At 47.8% G+C, this 15,542-nt stretch overlaps 1 protein-coding gene across 8 annotated transcripts in view; it reads right to left on the bottom strand.

Moving 5' to 3' along the window:
- The window catches only part of ARHGEF2 (Rho/Rac guanine nucleotide exchange factor 2), an 876,584-nt gene that overhangs the window by 137,073 nt on the left and 723,969 nt on the right, over positions 1-15,542 (bottom strand). For all 8 annotated transcript variants that reach the window (XM_078668338.1, XM_078668336.1, XM_078668334.1 and 5 more), the window contains one exon: positions 14,483-14,645. In XM_078668338.1, the coding sequence (XP_078524464.1) occupies positions 14,483-14,645 (163 nt within the window). The remainder of the gene's footprint in view (positions 1-14,482; positions 14,646-15,542) is intronic.

The following is a 15,542-nucleotide window of genomic DNA, read 5'->3' as shown; positions in this document are numbered from 1 at the left end:
TAGGACCGTTTTCGGGGTATCACCAAACAATCAACAAAAGCTATGGATTTAGGGCCAGATCTCTCTACTGGGGGTGAGTGTTTGACACTGTATAGCGTTTGATCCATCAATTGTTCTTTTTGCATTTGTCACTCCAAGTGGGACGGAGATTCCCAGACGTATGCCCAGTGCTCGCCATGCCACTAGATTCAGGCTATCCTGGCTGATATGGGGTGATACCCCAAAACTGGTCCTAGGATGATTGTTTTCGGTCCAGGGAGGACCTGGCTTGGCATTTCGGGCTGGACTTTTCCCATGGAGAGCAGGGCCAAGACAGATTTGCTTGTGGCGGTTCCAAACCGAGATGGCATGGTGAGCAAAATACAATGGATTTAGGCCCAGATCTCTGTACTGGGGTGAGTTTTTGACATTGTTCAGCATTCCATCCATCAATTGTTCTTTTTGCATTACAAACCAACATAGCATGACATGACATGATCTGACCCGAGAGAAGCAAATGCAGTTTATGGAACATTCAGTTCAACCTGGTACAGAACTCAACCATGGCTGGAGTATCCTGTTAGTCTGGATGATTGCTTTTGTTTCCAATGTTGTGTGCCTGTTTGCCTCTTTGCCTGCTTCTCTAATATAGGACAGGCTCTGGGGCATAGTGATTCCCTCATTTGTGTGGGGTCACCCCCATGCAAAGGAGGGAAAGACCTCTGAATATAGCGCTGGCTATAAATGTGTGCTAACGCTATCATTCTTACAGAAAGGGCTGCACAAGCATCTGCGGCCCCTTCTGTAACCAAAGCCCTCTATGTAATATGGCCACAAGGTTACCTGTTTGACTGCAATTACTGGTTTTACAATTGTAAGGAATGAAAACTGCTCTTCTTTGTCAACAATACTGCTTTTTTTCCAAATGTGCAGCTGTTTTTTAAACTTTTGTATCAATGAAAGTACATTGCAAAAAAAAAAACATGATCATTACAAGTTACAAAGTTCACATCATGCAAATAAATTGGTGTTGAGCAAATTGCAAGGTGTAAGTAGCCACTTTTCCTACTGTGACATCAGCTCTTACTCTTAAATAACTTTCTAGATGCACTGAATGTCTGTTTGGAAGAAGATATGATGCAATCTTGGGCTTGTAGACTACCTCCAAAATTGACAAAAATTGGGACCACATTGGCCCACCCGAACATATCCTTGGCCCATCCAGATGAAAATTCCTGGAACCGGGCCTGGTGAGGGGGAGTGCAGCCAAGCAGTTTGCGAGGGCCGGTTTCGGCCGCTTTTGTTACCGGGGCTGATATTGCTGACTCCCGGTAACAGAAACAGCCCGCCAGGGGCCCAAAACCGGCCCCCACCCTAGTGGCCAACCGGGGAAACGCCCGGTGCCCGCTATGGCCAGTCCGGCCCTGGCCAGACTGGAAGTGTAGCTTTAGGCGCGCTGGTTGAAGTGTCTGCACGTGGCCAACAAACAGGACCACTGGCATTAAGCGATTTTGAGACCGAGTAGTTTTCAGAATAATTGCGTTTTATATGCAGGGTCCCTGGAATTATGCGGTAGGGGAGGATTAAATTATGAGGCAGAGCTAACTAAATTATGCAGCGTGAAAAGGCAAATTATGTGGCATAACACAGCACATTTTGTGACAGTATTACCTCATTACTTTGTCACTTTTTGCACATATCAACACTATGTGAGCAAAGGTTTGACTTCATTAGTACCAGTTTGACACCCAAATACAGCAATAGGCAACATAACGGTGACCAGTCAAGTTTTGCGAAGGGCCTTCCACAGCGCAGCAACACGTGTCTTGCGTTTATAGTAACTTTTGATCAAGATTATGCAGCGTGTAATGATTTATGTGGCAAAAGCGGAAAATCCATAATCATGCAGACAGCACTGCAGCCACAAAATCGCATAATTCCAGTGGTCCGATTATATGACAAACATACATATATAATTTAGTCCTAAAGTTGACACGTTTGCAGCTGTCCTGCATGTAAAAGATAGTGCGCTTTGGGTCAATAGGACTCAAAGTGATTGGATTCCCAAGAGTAGTATGTCAGTTACAATATCTACGAATAGTCGTGGTGGCAAATGCTGAGAACGGAAACATTAATGGGGGTTTATTATAGGCTGGACAGCAAGTGGCGGTGGAGTCCATCTTAAAGGGGACACAACACAAAAGCTATGACCACACTGCTGCTTGAAAAGGACAAAATCACTCAAAAGATGCAATAAAGTAAATCACATGACATCACACCAGAGTTATGTATACCTTACGCCAAATACCACCTCAAGGCAGCTTCAAAGCACTCCCCTTAGAGCTGTGTAAAAGAGTATGTGAGATACCGAAGATCACACTTTCCTAAATGTAATACTGAGAGCTGGACTTCTACCCTCTCACCAGCAGGGTGGCACCACGGCTGGGGCTAGGACTAAGTCGTCACATGTGTAGGACAAGTTTTTTTGAGTGCCATGATGCACAAAAGGATCTCAAGTTGCTTGTCCCTGCTGGCAAGAGGCCTTCCTTTGTTTGGCTTAATCCAGTAAACAAAATCTAAATAAAAAGCACCACATTGTGCTAAATATAAAAGTGGTGGGTGGCGCATAAAAAAAGAAAAAAACAAGAAAATCAATAAGCTTACAAATGACTCATACAGATCAGTAAAAATGGAGGGCAGCAGTAATTGTACTTTATGACAATGGCATTAATATAGGGCGTTCTACCCAGGATGAAGCTTTCAGGCAGGTAGAATGATACACCGTGGGCTACCTACATGACTAACATGTGTCATGCATATTGTTGTCGTGCTAGATATATAGGTTGGCTTGGATGGTATTTTACCAATCCAAAGGTGTAATACTGTGCCTGGAGTGGTAAAAGGCTTTGGCCATTTTACAGCTCAGCATGGATAGCACTTTGCTAATCCTATGCTTAAAGACTTTGCTGTTGTAATGGTAAAAGACGTTGTCCCTTTCTATCTCGGCATGGATAGCACTGTGCTAATCCTATGCTTAAAGACTTTGATAGAAAAGCCCACATTTGAGCTAAGCAAATTTAGAGTTTAGCTGGTGTTGAGGTTGCTCTATTGAGGAGTTGCTTTCTACCTAAAGAACAAGTTACTTACCTTCGGTAACGATATATCTATAAGAGACATAGGTTAGTTATAGATTCCTTACCTTCGAATTACCTCCCGGCGTCAAACTAGATCCGGAAAGTTTTTTGTCAGCAGTACCCCTGCACGTCAGAAGGTGGCGTCGGTCAACTACGCGTTCATCCTCGGCGTCGTGATCGCCGGGATGACGCTTTGGTAGCTGCATAGATGCCGCCCTCGCACGCTGACGTCAGTTCTGTACACAACTTTCCACGCCAGAAGCACAAAGCCATGCAAGACACTGAGCACTGGTGCACAAAACTAGGGCCCTGGAAGGATGTCCTTAACCCTAGAAGTCAGTTCGCAGAACGGGGAGGATGGATTGGGTGGTAAGGAATCTATAACTAACCTATGTTTCTTACAGAAATATTGTTACCGAAGGTAAGTAACTTGTTTATCTGAAAGAAACAGTTAGTTATCGATTCCTTACCTTAGAATAGATACCCCAGCAATACCAACCCCGGAGGTGGGTCTGTGAACTAAGTTGACACCAGAAAATCCTGGAGAACAGAACGGCCAAAGAAGCCGTCTCTCCGGACTTGGCTGTCCAGGCAGTAGTGATTGGTGAACTTGTGCAGGGATGCCCACGTAGCCGCCTGACAGATGTCATTTAGGGGGACTCCTCGTCCCAAAGCAGTAGTAGCTGCCGTCGCCCTGGTGGAATGGGCACGTAGCCCAAATTGAGGCTCCTTCTTAGCCAAAGAATAGCAGGCTTTGATGCACAGAACGACCCACCTGGAGATGGTCCGTTTGTGCACCGCCCGACCTTTCTTAGCGCCCACGTAACCAACAAAGAGTTCGTCATCCACCTGGAATTGTTTGGTGTGATCCAAGTTAAGGAAAGCGCACGTTTTGGATCCAGACAGTGGAGCCTCTCTTCCTCTTTCGAAGGATGCGGAGGTGGAAACAAGGTGGGCAAAGTGATGGTCTGTCCAATGTGGAAAGAAGTAACCACCTTGGGAAGAAAGGAAGGTCTAGTTCTGAGGATGACCTTGTCCGATTGGACAGCCAGAAAGGGAGGCTTGGAAGACAGAGCTTGTAGCTCACTCACCCTGCATGCAGAGGTGATGGCCACCAGAAAGGCAGTTTTCAAAGTGAGAAGTCTGAGAGGAGAGTAATGCAGCGGCTCAAAGGGAGCACACATGAGATATGTCAGAACCAAGTTCAAGTCCCACTGGGGCATTACGAAGGGAACAGGCGAAAAAAGATGAGTCATGCCCTTAAGGAAGCTATTTACAACAGGGGACTTGAAAAGAGAAGGCTGATCAGGGAGCCTAAGGAAGGCTGAAATGGCTGAGAGGTAGCCCTTAAGAGTGCCCAGATCAGAGAGCCCTGTTGTTCCAAACAAGAGGAACAAGAGAACCTCAGAAAGAGGGGCAGAAAGGGGATCCACAGCCTTTGCTCTGCACCATGCCACAAATTTGTTCCATCTGCATGCATATACCGTCTTAGTGGAAGGACGCCTGGGTGCCAAGATTACATCACAGACTTCGGGAGGCAGGTCAAATGATGTCAGCTGCCCCCGGTCGATCTCCACGCAAGGAGGTGGAGGCTGGGTAGGTTCGGGTGGAGGACCGTCCCCTGCTGCTGCGACAGAAGATCCTCCTGAAGCGGCAGTCGGATCAGAGGATCGATGGCCATGTTGAGCAGCTCGGGATACCAGACTCTCCGTGCCCAATACGGAGCCACAAGAATGACTTAGGCCCAGTTGCGCTTGATCTTCTTCAGCACTCTGGGTAGAAGTGGTATAGGTGGAATAGCGTATAGAAGACCGCAACTCCACTCACGACGAAAAGCGTTGCCTTGCGAGTACCGCCTTAGAAATTCTAACACGCAGAATTGCTGACATTGCACGTTCTCTTCAGTGGTGAATAGATCTAACCAAGGCTCTCCCCACTGTTGAAAGAGACCTTGCACCACCTCCGAGTGAAGACACCATTCGTGATCCATCATGCACCTGCGGCTGAGTGTGTCCGCCCTGGCCTTCAGCGAACCTGCCAGTTGCTGAGCCACCAGGGATATGCCCTGATGTTTCAGCCATGTAAAGAGGGGGAGGGCCTCTTGACACAGGGTCCACGACCACACCCCGCCTTGTTTGTTGCAGTACCACTTGGCTGTTGTGCTGTCCTTGAACCCCTGCACTACTCTTCCCTGGACAGAGGGAAGGAATACTTTGAGTGCAAGACGGATCGCCCGAAGCTCCAGAAGGTTGATGTGGAGCCCGGACTCCGCCGGAGACCAGAGGCCTCTGATCTCTGCCTCTCCCATGTGGCTGACCCATCCCAGAATGGATGCGTCTGTCACCACTGTGTGTTCTGGTTGGAGAAGGGATGTGCCGTTGACCCAATCCTGGTTTGTAAGCCACCACGGCAATTGTCGTGCAGTGCCCTCCGAGAACTGGACACAATCAGACAGATTTCCCTGATGCTGCGCCCACTGTAACTTCAGGTCCCACTGCAGAGCCCGCATATGCCACCTGGCATGATCGACCAGCAGGATGCAGGAGGCCATAAGGCCCAGCAGTCTCAGGGTCATCCTGACTGAAACTTGGGATAGGGGCTGAAAGATCTGAATCATACCTCGAATATCCCAGACTCGCTGTTCGGGAGGATAACCTGAAACTGGGTCGTGTCCAGAACAGCTCCGATGAAGATGAGCTTCTGAGAGGGGGTCAGATGTGAATTTGGCATGTCGATGGAGAACCCCAGTGAATGCAGGAGGTCGGCCGTAGTTTGGAGATGGGAGACGACAGCCTGGGGCGAGCCCGCCTTCAGCAGCCAGTCGTCGAGATAGAGAAAGACTGTAACCCCTGATCTGCGCAGATGAGCTGCGACCACCGCCATCGTACACTCGTACACCAACTGGTAGGTTAAAGGGTCCCCAGACCCTTCCCAGTCCTCCTCACCCTCCTCTGGCTGCTGATGTGGTCTCGAAGAGTCTGGGTAGAACAGGGGCTCAGAAGTACCCGCTGGCATTGGATCTGGAGTTGATCGACGCCAGTCCGGCTCCGTGTCTACCTTGAGGTGGAGGCCGGGGTCGACGCCGGCTGGGGACACAGCAGACGCCGGTAGCGGACGTGGTGCCACTGGAATCGGCGCCAGGGGAGGTGTAACAAGGTCGACCTGCGCTGATCAGGATCCAGGCCTGGATCGAAGGGGACCCTGCAGTGCCGAGGCCAAGGCCGCCTAAGCCGAAGGCCCAGGGCCCTCAGCCCAGTCCGCAGGGCCCGAAGGCACGCTGTCAGAGCCAGGCTGCCCAAAGGGGACGTGCATTGCTTCCTAGAACTGACAAAGCTGGGCAGGGATCGCTCCCGGTCAGGGGGGGAACCTGGAGCCGGCCCTACAGGCTCCCCACACGGAGCCGCGGAAGGGGCACCACCTGCATCCCTCGTAGCATCGCCTGACGGACGGGGAGAAGTTGAGAGCAACAATGCTTCTTCGACTTCTTTTTGTGCTTTGACTTACCTGACCCAGGGTGCGAAGACTTAGAGCAAGAATGGTATTGGCTCCGCGATCGGTCCCTCGAACGACGCGGAGCCGACTGCTAGGCCTCTAGTAGCTTTCGGGACCGCTCCCACAAAGACTTCGGGCCATGGTCCGGCAGTCGGAGCATGACTTGGGGTCGTGGTCGTGCTCCAGGCAGTAGAGGCACACGCTGTGCGGATCCCATCACCGACATTAGTCAGTTACCCCAACCGCAAGCCTTAAAGCCGGGCATTTCTCGTGCACCAGGAGTCGTATGGATTCAAAAAACAAAGTCTACAAAAGTCGAGAAAAAAGCTCAGTCAAAAAATGACTAGGGTACCGCTCTCTCCAGATCTGCGCTTGCTGGCGCGGAAAAAGAAAGAACTGACGTCACCACGCGAGGGTGGCCTCTATGTAGCTACTGCGACGTCATCCCAGTGACCACAACGCTGAATGCAGAGTCGACTGGCGCCACCTTCTGACGCACAGGGGTACTGCTGACGAAAAACTTTCTGGATCAAGTCTGACGCCTGGGGGTAATTCTAAGATAAGGAATCTATAACTCTGTTTCTTTCAGATCTTGAGAACTACCCAGAGTTATCTGCTTATTTTTTCATAATTTATGCTCAACTCTATGCTTGAAAGCTTTTTGTTTTGACTTATACTGGGTGCTCCCTTGTGTCTAGAAAAAGCTATACCTCTCTGAAGAGCTCTAATGAGAGCAAAACACATGTCAGGGCTTGTTTTTATTCATTTCAGGTTGGCTTGGATGGTATTTTACCAATCCAAAACTGTAATACTGTGCCTGGAGTGGTTAAAAGCTTTGCCCATTTTACAGCTCAGCGTGGATAGCACTGTGCTAATCCTATGCTTAAAGACTTTGCTGTAGAAATGGTAAAATACTTTGTCCCTTTCTATCTTGCAGTGGATGGTGCTGTGCTAATCCTATGCTTAAAGACTTTGATAGAACAGCAGACATTTGAGGTGAGCAAATTTAGAGTTTCGCTGGTGTGGAGGGTGCTCTATACAGAAGCTGCTTTTAACCTAAACTTGAGAACTACCCAGAGTTATCTGCTTCTTTTTTCATAATTTATCCATTACTCTATGCCAGAAAGGGTTTTGTCTTGATTTATACTGGGTGCTCTCTTGTGTCTGGACAAAGCTATCCCTCTCTGAAGAGCTATAATGAGAGTGAAACATGTGTCAGGGGTTGTTTTTATTCATTTCAGATTGGCTTGGATGGTATTTTACCAATCCAAAGCTGGAATACTGTGCCTGGAGTGGTAAACGGCTTTGGCCATTTTACAGCTCGGCATGGATAGCACTGTGCTAATCCTATGCTTAAAGACTTTGCTGTAGAAATTGTAAAATACTTTGTCCGTTTCTATGTAAATGTAAAATGTAAATTGATACTTGTATAGCGCACTACTCACCCGCAAGGGTCTCAAGGCGCTTGTACGAATACCGCTGTGGAACCCATCCTGGCTTTCACTGTGAGGTGTCCACTCCTGGGCACCCCCAAGGTGGAGGCCAGGCATCCTTAGCGTTGTGGGGATTAAGCAAGCTATTGCCCAGAGTTGTAGAGTGGGACTCCGTGATTGGAATAGGCACCGAGGTGAGAATTATCAGGTCCGTGGAATTTTGAGCCCAAGACCCGCCGAGGCGGGGAATTGAACCCTGGTCCCGGGCTAGACCTCTGCATCAGGGTCTGCTACTCTAACCATTGAGCCACACTTCTCCACTATATCTCTGCGTGGATGGCACTGTGCTAATCCTATGCTTAAAGACTAATAGAAAGGCAAACATTTGAGGTGAGCACATTTCAAGTGTCGCTGGTGAGGAGGGTGCTTTATATGAGAAAAGAGAGGGACCCCTCGTGGCTCACCACAGGAATAGGGTGCCACTGACAAGTAAAAGCAAAATGTCCCTTGGTTGTTCGAAAGATAGTATAGGAAAGCTCTGCTCACATTAGAGTCAGGACGCATCGCTCACGTAATCCGTGGAAGATATTGGATCTGTAGATACTAAAAAAATGTATTGTATCCAGGCCTAGTTATAAAATTGTTCCAATGGATATGTTTTGTAAATGACAAAGTATATTGTCTAAATTTTTCTTCTCTCTTTATGTCATGTAATGTTTTGTTGTTTTAATTGTATCAAATGTATTCGTTTTCTTTTAGTGTTTTTAACAATTTTATATGAATTGGAGGTATATAGTATCTTTTATGAAATATTTGTGATAACTTTTGGGCTTTATAATACATCCTTTTTGTCTATTACAAGGGCTGTAATATTGTACTCATTTAAACTCATGACTCGAATGTGAGCAAAGCTTTCCTTTACTGTCTGTCGAACAACCAAGGGATATTTTGCTTTTACTTGTCAGTGGAGGGTGCTTTATACAGGGGCTGCTTTCCACCTAAACTTGAGAACTACCCAGAGTTCTCTGCTCCTTTTTTAATATAATAACGTTTTTTTCCCACAAATGCCCTGTGTAATATTGAATTTAAAAGCAACAAAAGTGCAAACAAGTTAACATTGTTTTCACCTGATCTGTATCAATTAATTGTGAAAGGAATCCTTACCCAGCTCCTCCTTCAAACGTCTTTCGTTATCATCACTCTCACCCTATCCTCATGGCTTAATTTGTACTGGTGGTTGCTGGCTGGGGACATCAGCACTCGTTCACGGGACCGGGACTTATTTTGAAACTGTATGGGGGTGCAGGACTCATGAGATGGAATCAAGACTCCCAGTTTTCGGTTTTGACTGCTTTTTGTAGACAAGTGCACCAAACAAGTATTGATTTCCCTGCCTGTATTTATTTTTTAAATTTGACAAGATATGGAAAGAAAGTTTTCATTGAGTGTTTCTTGGTGCATCAGTCAGTGCTGCTATCCCAACAGCTGCGCAGACTGACACACAGGAGAATTAAAAAAGGCACCTGTAATGAATGAGTGAAGGTACACGTGTTCCCAATGAAGCTATAATCAATTGCAGATATGCGTATGTTCTAAAACGCTAATGTCATAGGAGTGTATGTATGTGTGTAGCATTACATATGGCTTCTTATAGCAGGATAGAGGCAGTCAGTTAAAATCAGTGTAACCTTTATCCATTACACAAACCCGGAAATGGACTCCTTTCAGGTTTATTTTTTCCACTAGATTCAAAATGAAGATGGCTAGAGTTAAACGATGAATAAATGTAGATAATTACAGACAGAATTGTCGAAGTAGTAAATATAATAAAGCAGGAGCCCGGATTATATTAGGGCTCGCAGGAAACAGCGCAGCATGCGTCATGCGTGACCTTATGAAGAAGGGTCGCAAGGATTTTCTATAGGATCACGTGGAGGGTGGGGGCGGATGCACAGATCACTGTTCTGTGCAAGACACAAGACACTTCTCTATTTTGGTGGATGGCAGACAAGATGCGTTTTTCTGAACTCTTTAGAGTCTTCGGGGCCTTTTAACTGATTTCATGACGCAAGGAACATTGATGTGTAGAAATCAATGTATTTAATTGGAGGTTCTGGGCGGCCTCGACGTCAGCAATGGCATCAGGGCGATGTATATGGAGACAAGCTAGGAATCCTTGTAACATACACAGGCATGCACCTACTGTTATCCATTTTCAAATTCATTTTTAAACCTCTTGCAGGCCAGCAACATTTCACCCTTTAGACCAGAAACATAAAACTGAACAAAGGTTATCACAGTGCTTCTCTTCCTTCTATCTGACCACTCGACCATGTTTATTCCTGATTTTCAGGAGCACAGGACTGGAATCACCAAATTTCACAAAGTTCAGACCGCCTAGGCCTTATGCGACAAAATGTCTGCCCTGCACATGTTGCGCCCATCCAAAAACCAATGGGAGCACCTCAAACAGCAGCGGGTCACTGAAAACGGTGAAATGGAGGGATGTTTTTGGTGCACTTTACTAGGTCTGCAGTACAGTTGGACACGCTCTACATCAGACGCAGAGCAAGCGAAACATGTGTCGAGGACTCAGGACAGATACCGGGAAACAGTGGCAATGGCCAGAGAGAATCAGCAGGCCGTGAAGATTACAACCCCTGTCTGCTAGGTCTGCTGGGGTCAATGAGTGGACGGCAAGAGAGCAGCAGTAACAGGCCCACCTAACAGCGACAACCGGTACGATCACTTGTCACGTTGTTCTAAATGGTGTAGCATGGCCTGCCCTCGAGCTCCAGCTGAATCTGCCCAAATATGCAAGACGACCAATGACACAATTGCTCGTCAGACTTCCAGGACAGCCAGACGGTATAAGAGACGAGAGATGTCATCTCAAACCATCCAATGACGCCAGCCTGTTCAAAGGTCCTGTGCATTGCGGCTCTAAACGGCACAGGCATACCCACGTGCCAGCTCCTGCTGTACATACTAAGATATGCAATCCTATCTCGATATATCTCACTCAGCAGACTGATAGGACAGTCGGGCGGTGGAAGGGGCGGGATCCGTCATCTGCAACCATCCAATGATAACAGCTGGTTTCATCAACCTGTGCACTGCAGCTCTTAAATGGTACAGCCGTAGCAGAGTATCCGCTCCCGCTGTATATACCATGAAGGACACAAATGTAGACACGCGCTTCAATAATGGTGGTATCCTCCAAAGTAGATAGTCCACCTGACTAGGTTTTTTGTCCAATAACTGAAATTGTGATTTCACAATCACAGCTTGTGGTCTCGTTTTGTGGCTTTAACCGAGGAACCGTCGATTCCTCAAAATGATGGAGAATACCCTCAAGGAGCCAGAAGTGAACCAAGCAACGACTTCACAGCAAACTCCAAACTAAGCCGCGTCTGCCACCTACCAGACTGTGAGAAGGGGAAGATGAGAGATGAATGAATATTGAGAAGGAGATGTGACAAGCAGAAGAAATAGGTAGGACCTAACCTATCCCAGAGCCACAAAGTTAGCATCACTTCCGTTTATCCTTGGTTCAACCATAGACGACTGCTCTCCTGCATAGAAACGCCAGGCGGACCTGCCTATACACCGGGCCCTACACATACATCACACTCCTGAATGCGTCTGGACCCTCACAGACATCCCGCTCTCTTGTAGACACTTGTGATCATGTATTGTTCTTGTATTAATGCTTCATGTGCACAGTAATCAGGAGCTTATGCTACATAACCTCATTTGGATGTGGTTTCTATGTAACCATAACTAACATGCTGCCTGATCCCAGTGGCCATGTTGGGCACATTTAGCAGAACCGGAGCCTCATTTTGAATACTGGCAACTAGAAGAGTGATTTAGGAAAAGTAATGAAGTCGGCGGAGTGTTTCAGAACTGATCTCACTTTCAAGGACCTCCTGCATCTTATTCATGTGAACGTCAAGCCACCTGCTTCACTAGATATGTTTTGGTAAAGTATATCACAACAGCAAGACAGTTATGGTATACCTTCGCCTGCACACCGTTTGTCCTAAATGTCTTTAGATATGCTCACTCTTTTGGGTCATCAGAAAAAACCCATATCTATACATAAGCTAAACAAAGTGAGGAGCACAACCAGAAATATTTGCGAGAGTCTAGAAAAATGTCTTACACATCATAATGTCTTTAGCCAAATTGTAACACAATTCTTGACAGTAAACAATCATATAATACACAATGTTCTTTCAGATTACTTTTCATCAATTTTATTTATCATTTTCCAAATAAAAACAAGACGACATGTCCAAGATGAACAGCCTACGCGTTTCGTCCCTATTCACTTGGGACTTCTTCAGGGCGATGCTCTGTGGTGTTGGAAGCCTTATCTTTAAACACCAGTTGACTGGACAATTCTTCTCATCCACTCATTGTGCTCCTCACTTTGTTTAGCTTATGTTTTGGTAAAGTAACAAATTTCGATCACAAGTTTTTGTTCCATAGACTAACATCGAGCACGCGTGTGTATACATTGTAGGTATTTTACTATGTCCAGTGCTTTGCCCCGACTGACCCCGATTGGAATGAGAGTACTAATCAGACAAAAAGTGATGAAGGACTGCTTGCGTAAAGTCTAACCAACCCCTAGAAACTAGTCTTAGGTTCAGAGATGACCTGGCTTGACAAGTCCGACTGGACCGTTCCTACTGGAGCAGGACTAAGGCTGGTTTGCGCATGGCTGGGTCTGATCTGACGTGGCATCATGGCCACAGAAACAATGGGTTTGAATGCTACCCTAAGAGACAGCCAGCGGTTCGACTATTTCAAGACTCCGCCCATCACCTGTTGTGTTTGATATTTCGCCATGGCGCCTGCTACGCTGTTTTGCACCTATTGCAAACTTCTGCGGATATGGGGAGTTATTCTAAACTTTTCACACTCCTGCAAACAGGGGACCCTTGGAAAGGTTAAGCTGTTAGAGACAGTGTGCACCCATGCAGTCCTTCCCACACAGCTGTGCACTCTTGCGGACATGTCCCCCTCTGGCAGGGGTGTCACATTCTGCAGACATGTCATACCAAGATATACTGCCCTGCTGCAGGCGTGTGGCACATGCTCTGACAGATGTGGCATTTATTGACCTTGAACAGATTAACTGGCCAAAGTGTCATATACACAAACGGTCTAACCTTTGAGTTGCAGATTCTGCTCCCACAAAAAGAAACTCCGCCTTTTATCCTTCCAACAAGGGATGACAATTCTTGTGGCCAACAGCAGTGCCTACATTATACTGCATGACGGAAATCACTTAGGCTGGAGTACACCATGTTAGTTCCAAAAGGTGTTTTTTTTAAAGTGAGAGACAATGTATATACTTTTAGCTGCACTCTGTGGAGTGGTGTGGCTCACTGGTTAGAGGCGGCAGACCTGGAAGCAGAGAACAGCCCGGGACCAGGGTTCAATTCCCGACGCGGCAGGGTCGTGGACCAGGGTCAACGGACTCGACAATTCTCGCCTTGGTGCCTACTCTAACCAGGGATCACACTCAGTAACTCTGGGCATTAAGCTTGCCTCATCTCTACAACAGCCCCCCACAGACGCCGGGGATGCCTGGTTTCACCTTGGAGATACCCAGAAGGGACCATCTCACAGGGAAAGCCAGGACGGGTTCCCCAGCGGTCTCCAGCGCCGGGACGCTTACGGGCAGCTGTGCGCTTTACAAGTCCACCATTACATTTACTCTTCAAGATGTGCCAGCAATACCCTTCACTTTCCCCAATCTTTGAACATCTTCATTATTGTTCATACACTCTCATCCCAGGTAGAGACCGTTCAAGGCATTGATAAAGTGGGTATTTTCTCAGGGATCCCGCTTTCCAAGGGCCCCCCTGTAAAAGTGAACGTTCTCTCTATTTGTCATCTGTCTATTCTATTTCTCGATCTTAAGTCATGTCCTGCTCTGCCTACCGCTACCAATGACTCGGTCTCTTTACCCTGTGCCATGTTTACCATGTTACAGATTTTTGGCATTTTCGGCAACGAATTTTACAACAGTTTCTATATACCCATGCCAGTTTAACATAAAGCGCAGTACTGCTTGGCACCATGGGAGGTTATATTAATAAGGAACTGGAAATAAAGGACAACGTTTTCAGTTGGGGGGGGGGGCGCGGTATGTCCCACAAAATCCTTAAAATGACACTGATCCCAGGCCCCCCCAAGCCTTCCCTTTCTCTCTGACTAGGAGAACTGTGTGGTCTTGAAACGCAGCGCGCGGCTCTTTGAAGTGACCCGCAGCCCTTGGCACAACACAGGGCCCCCTCCCACCCCCGGCAAGAATGCACGTGCCATGTAACTCTGGGCAGCCGCAAAAGCGCCGACATGCAGGACCTGACTGCCAGCACGAAGCACTACACACACCCCTGGACACAGGCGCGCGCGGGCACTTACTGGGGCAGATGAGCGCCTCCTTGGCAGTGATGCTCTTGTTGCAGACGAAGCACATGGTCATGCCGGACACGGTGATGGTGGTGAAGAGGTGCCCGTTGCTGTAGCGCGTGTCCTTCTCCCGGCCCTCCTTCTCGCGCTCCTTCATCCTCTCCTTCTCTTTATTCTGTGGGCACAAAAGAGACCAGCAGTGAGGCTGGGGCGAGGCTGGGCACACTCACCGCACAGGTCAGACCGGACCCCCCGCCCCGTGCCCGGTGCAGCCGGCACCCACCTGGGGCACCAGCACCCGCTCGCTGCGGCGCCTCATCTTCACGCTCATCCTTCGCGGCGCACTGAGGAGGAGGGGGGTGGTGTGGGTCCCTGCAGAGGGGCAGTGACCGCTCACAGGTGCGTCTATCCTAAGGGGGCCAGGGTGCCCCCCCTAACCCGGTGCGCACTGCTGCAGCCACGCACCCGGAGCAGGCGGGCACGACTAGTAACAGGTTAAAAATAATATTCAGCACTGATAACTCCCCTAGTTAAAACCATGACAACCATCTGTCAGCCTCCAATATTGGCGCCGCGAAGACATCTCTGCAGATAAGTGTGCTGCATTAATGGTGCAGGGAGAGGCTCTGCAGCTCCCGCTGGTCGTGCGAGGCCCCTGCCTCGTTACCTCATCAGTTACAGTGTTTAATGTGTGATGTCACACTGCACACTGGCCCCTTTCTCCTTAGCAGCAGTCTGTGTTTGTATCCAAGATGTCCTCGTGTTTGAGTACCCCCTGTCCCTTTAACCCCACAGATAGAATGTCTGATTGGTGATGTCATTCTGTCTCGTGACCTCATCAGTTACAATGTCTATTGAGTGACGTCATAATTCAGGAGTGGCTCCTCTCCCCATAACACAGAATACTATGGTGTGAAGTCCCAATACACGAGTACCCCCTGTCCCTTTAACCCCCGCAGTTAGAATGTCTGATTGTGTGATGTCATAAGATGGCTTCTGTCTCGTGACCTCATCAGTTACAATGTCTATTGTGATAATTCAGGAGTGGCTCCTCTCCCCATAACACAGAATA

This window comes from Lissotriton helveticus, chromosome 12, assembly GCF_964261635.1.
Source record: "Lissotriton helveticus chromosome 12, aLisHel1.1, whole genome shotgun sequence".
In the NCBI taxonomy this organism is placed as follows: Eukaryota; Metazoa; Chordata; class Amphibia; order Caudata; family Salamandridae; genus Lissotriton; species Lissotriton helveticus.
The sequence above is the reverse complement of the archived record's forward strand: the minus strand, read 5'-3'. Positions and strand labels throughout refer to the sequence as shown.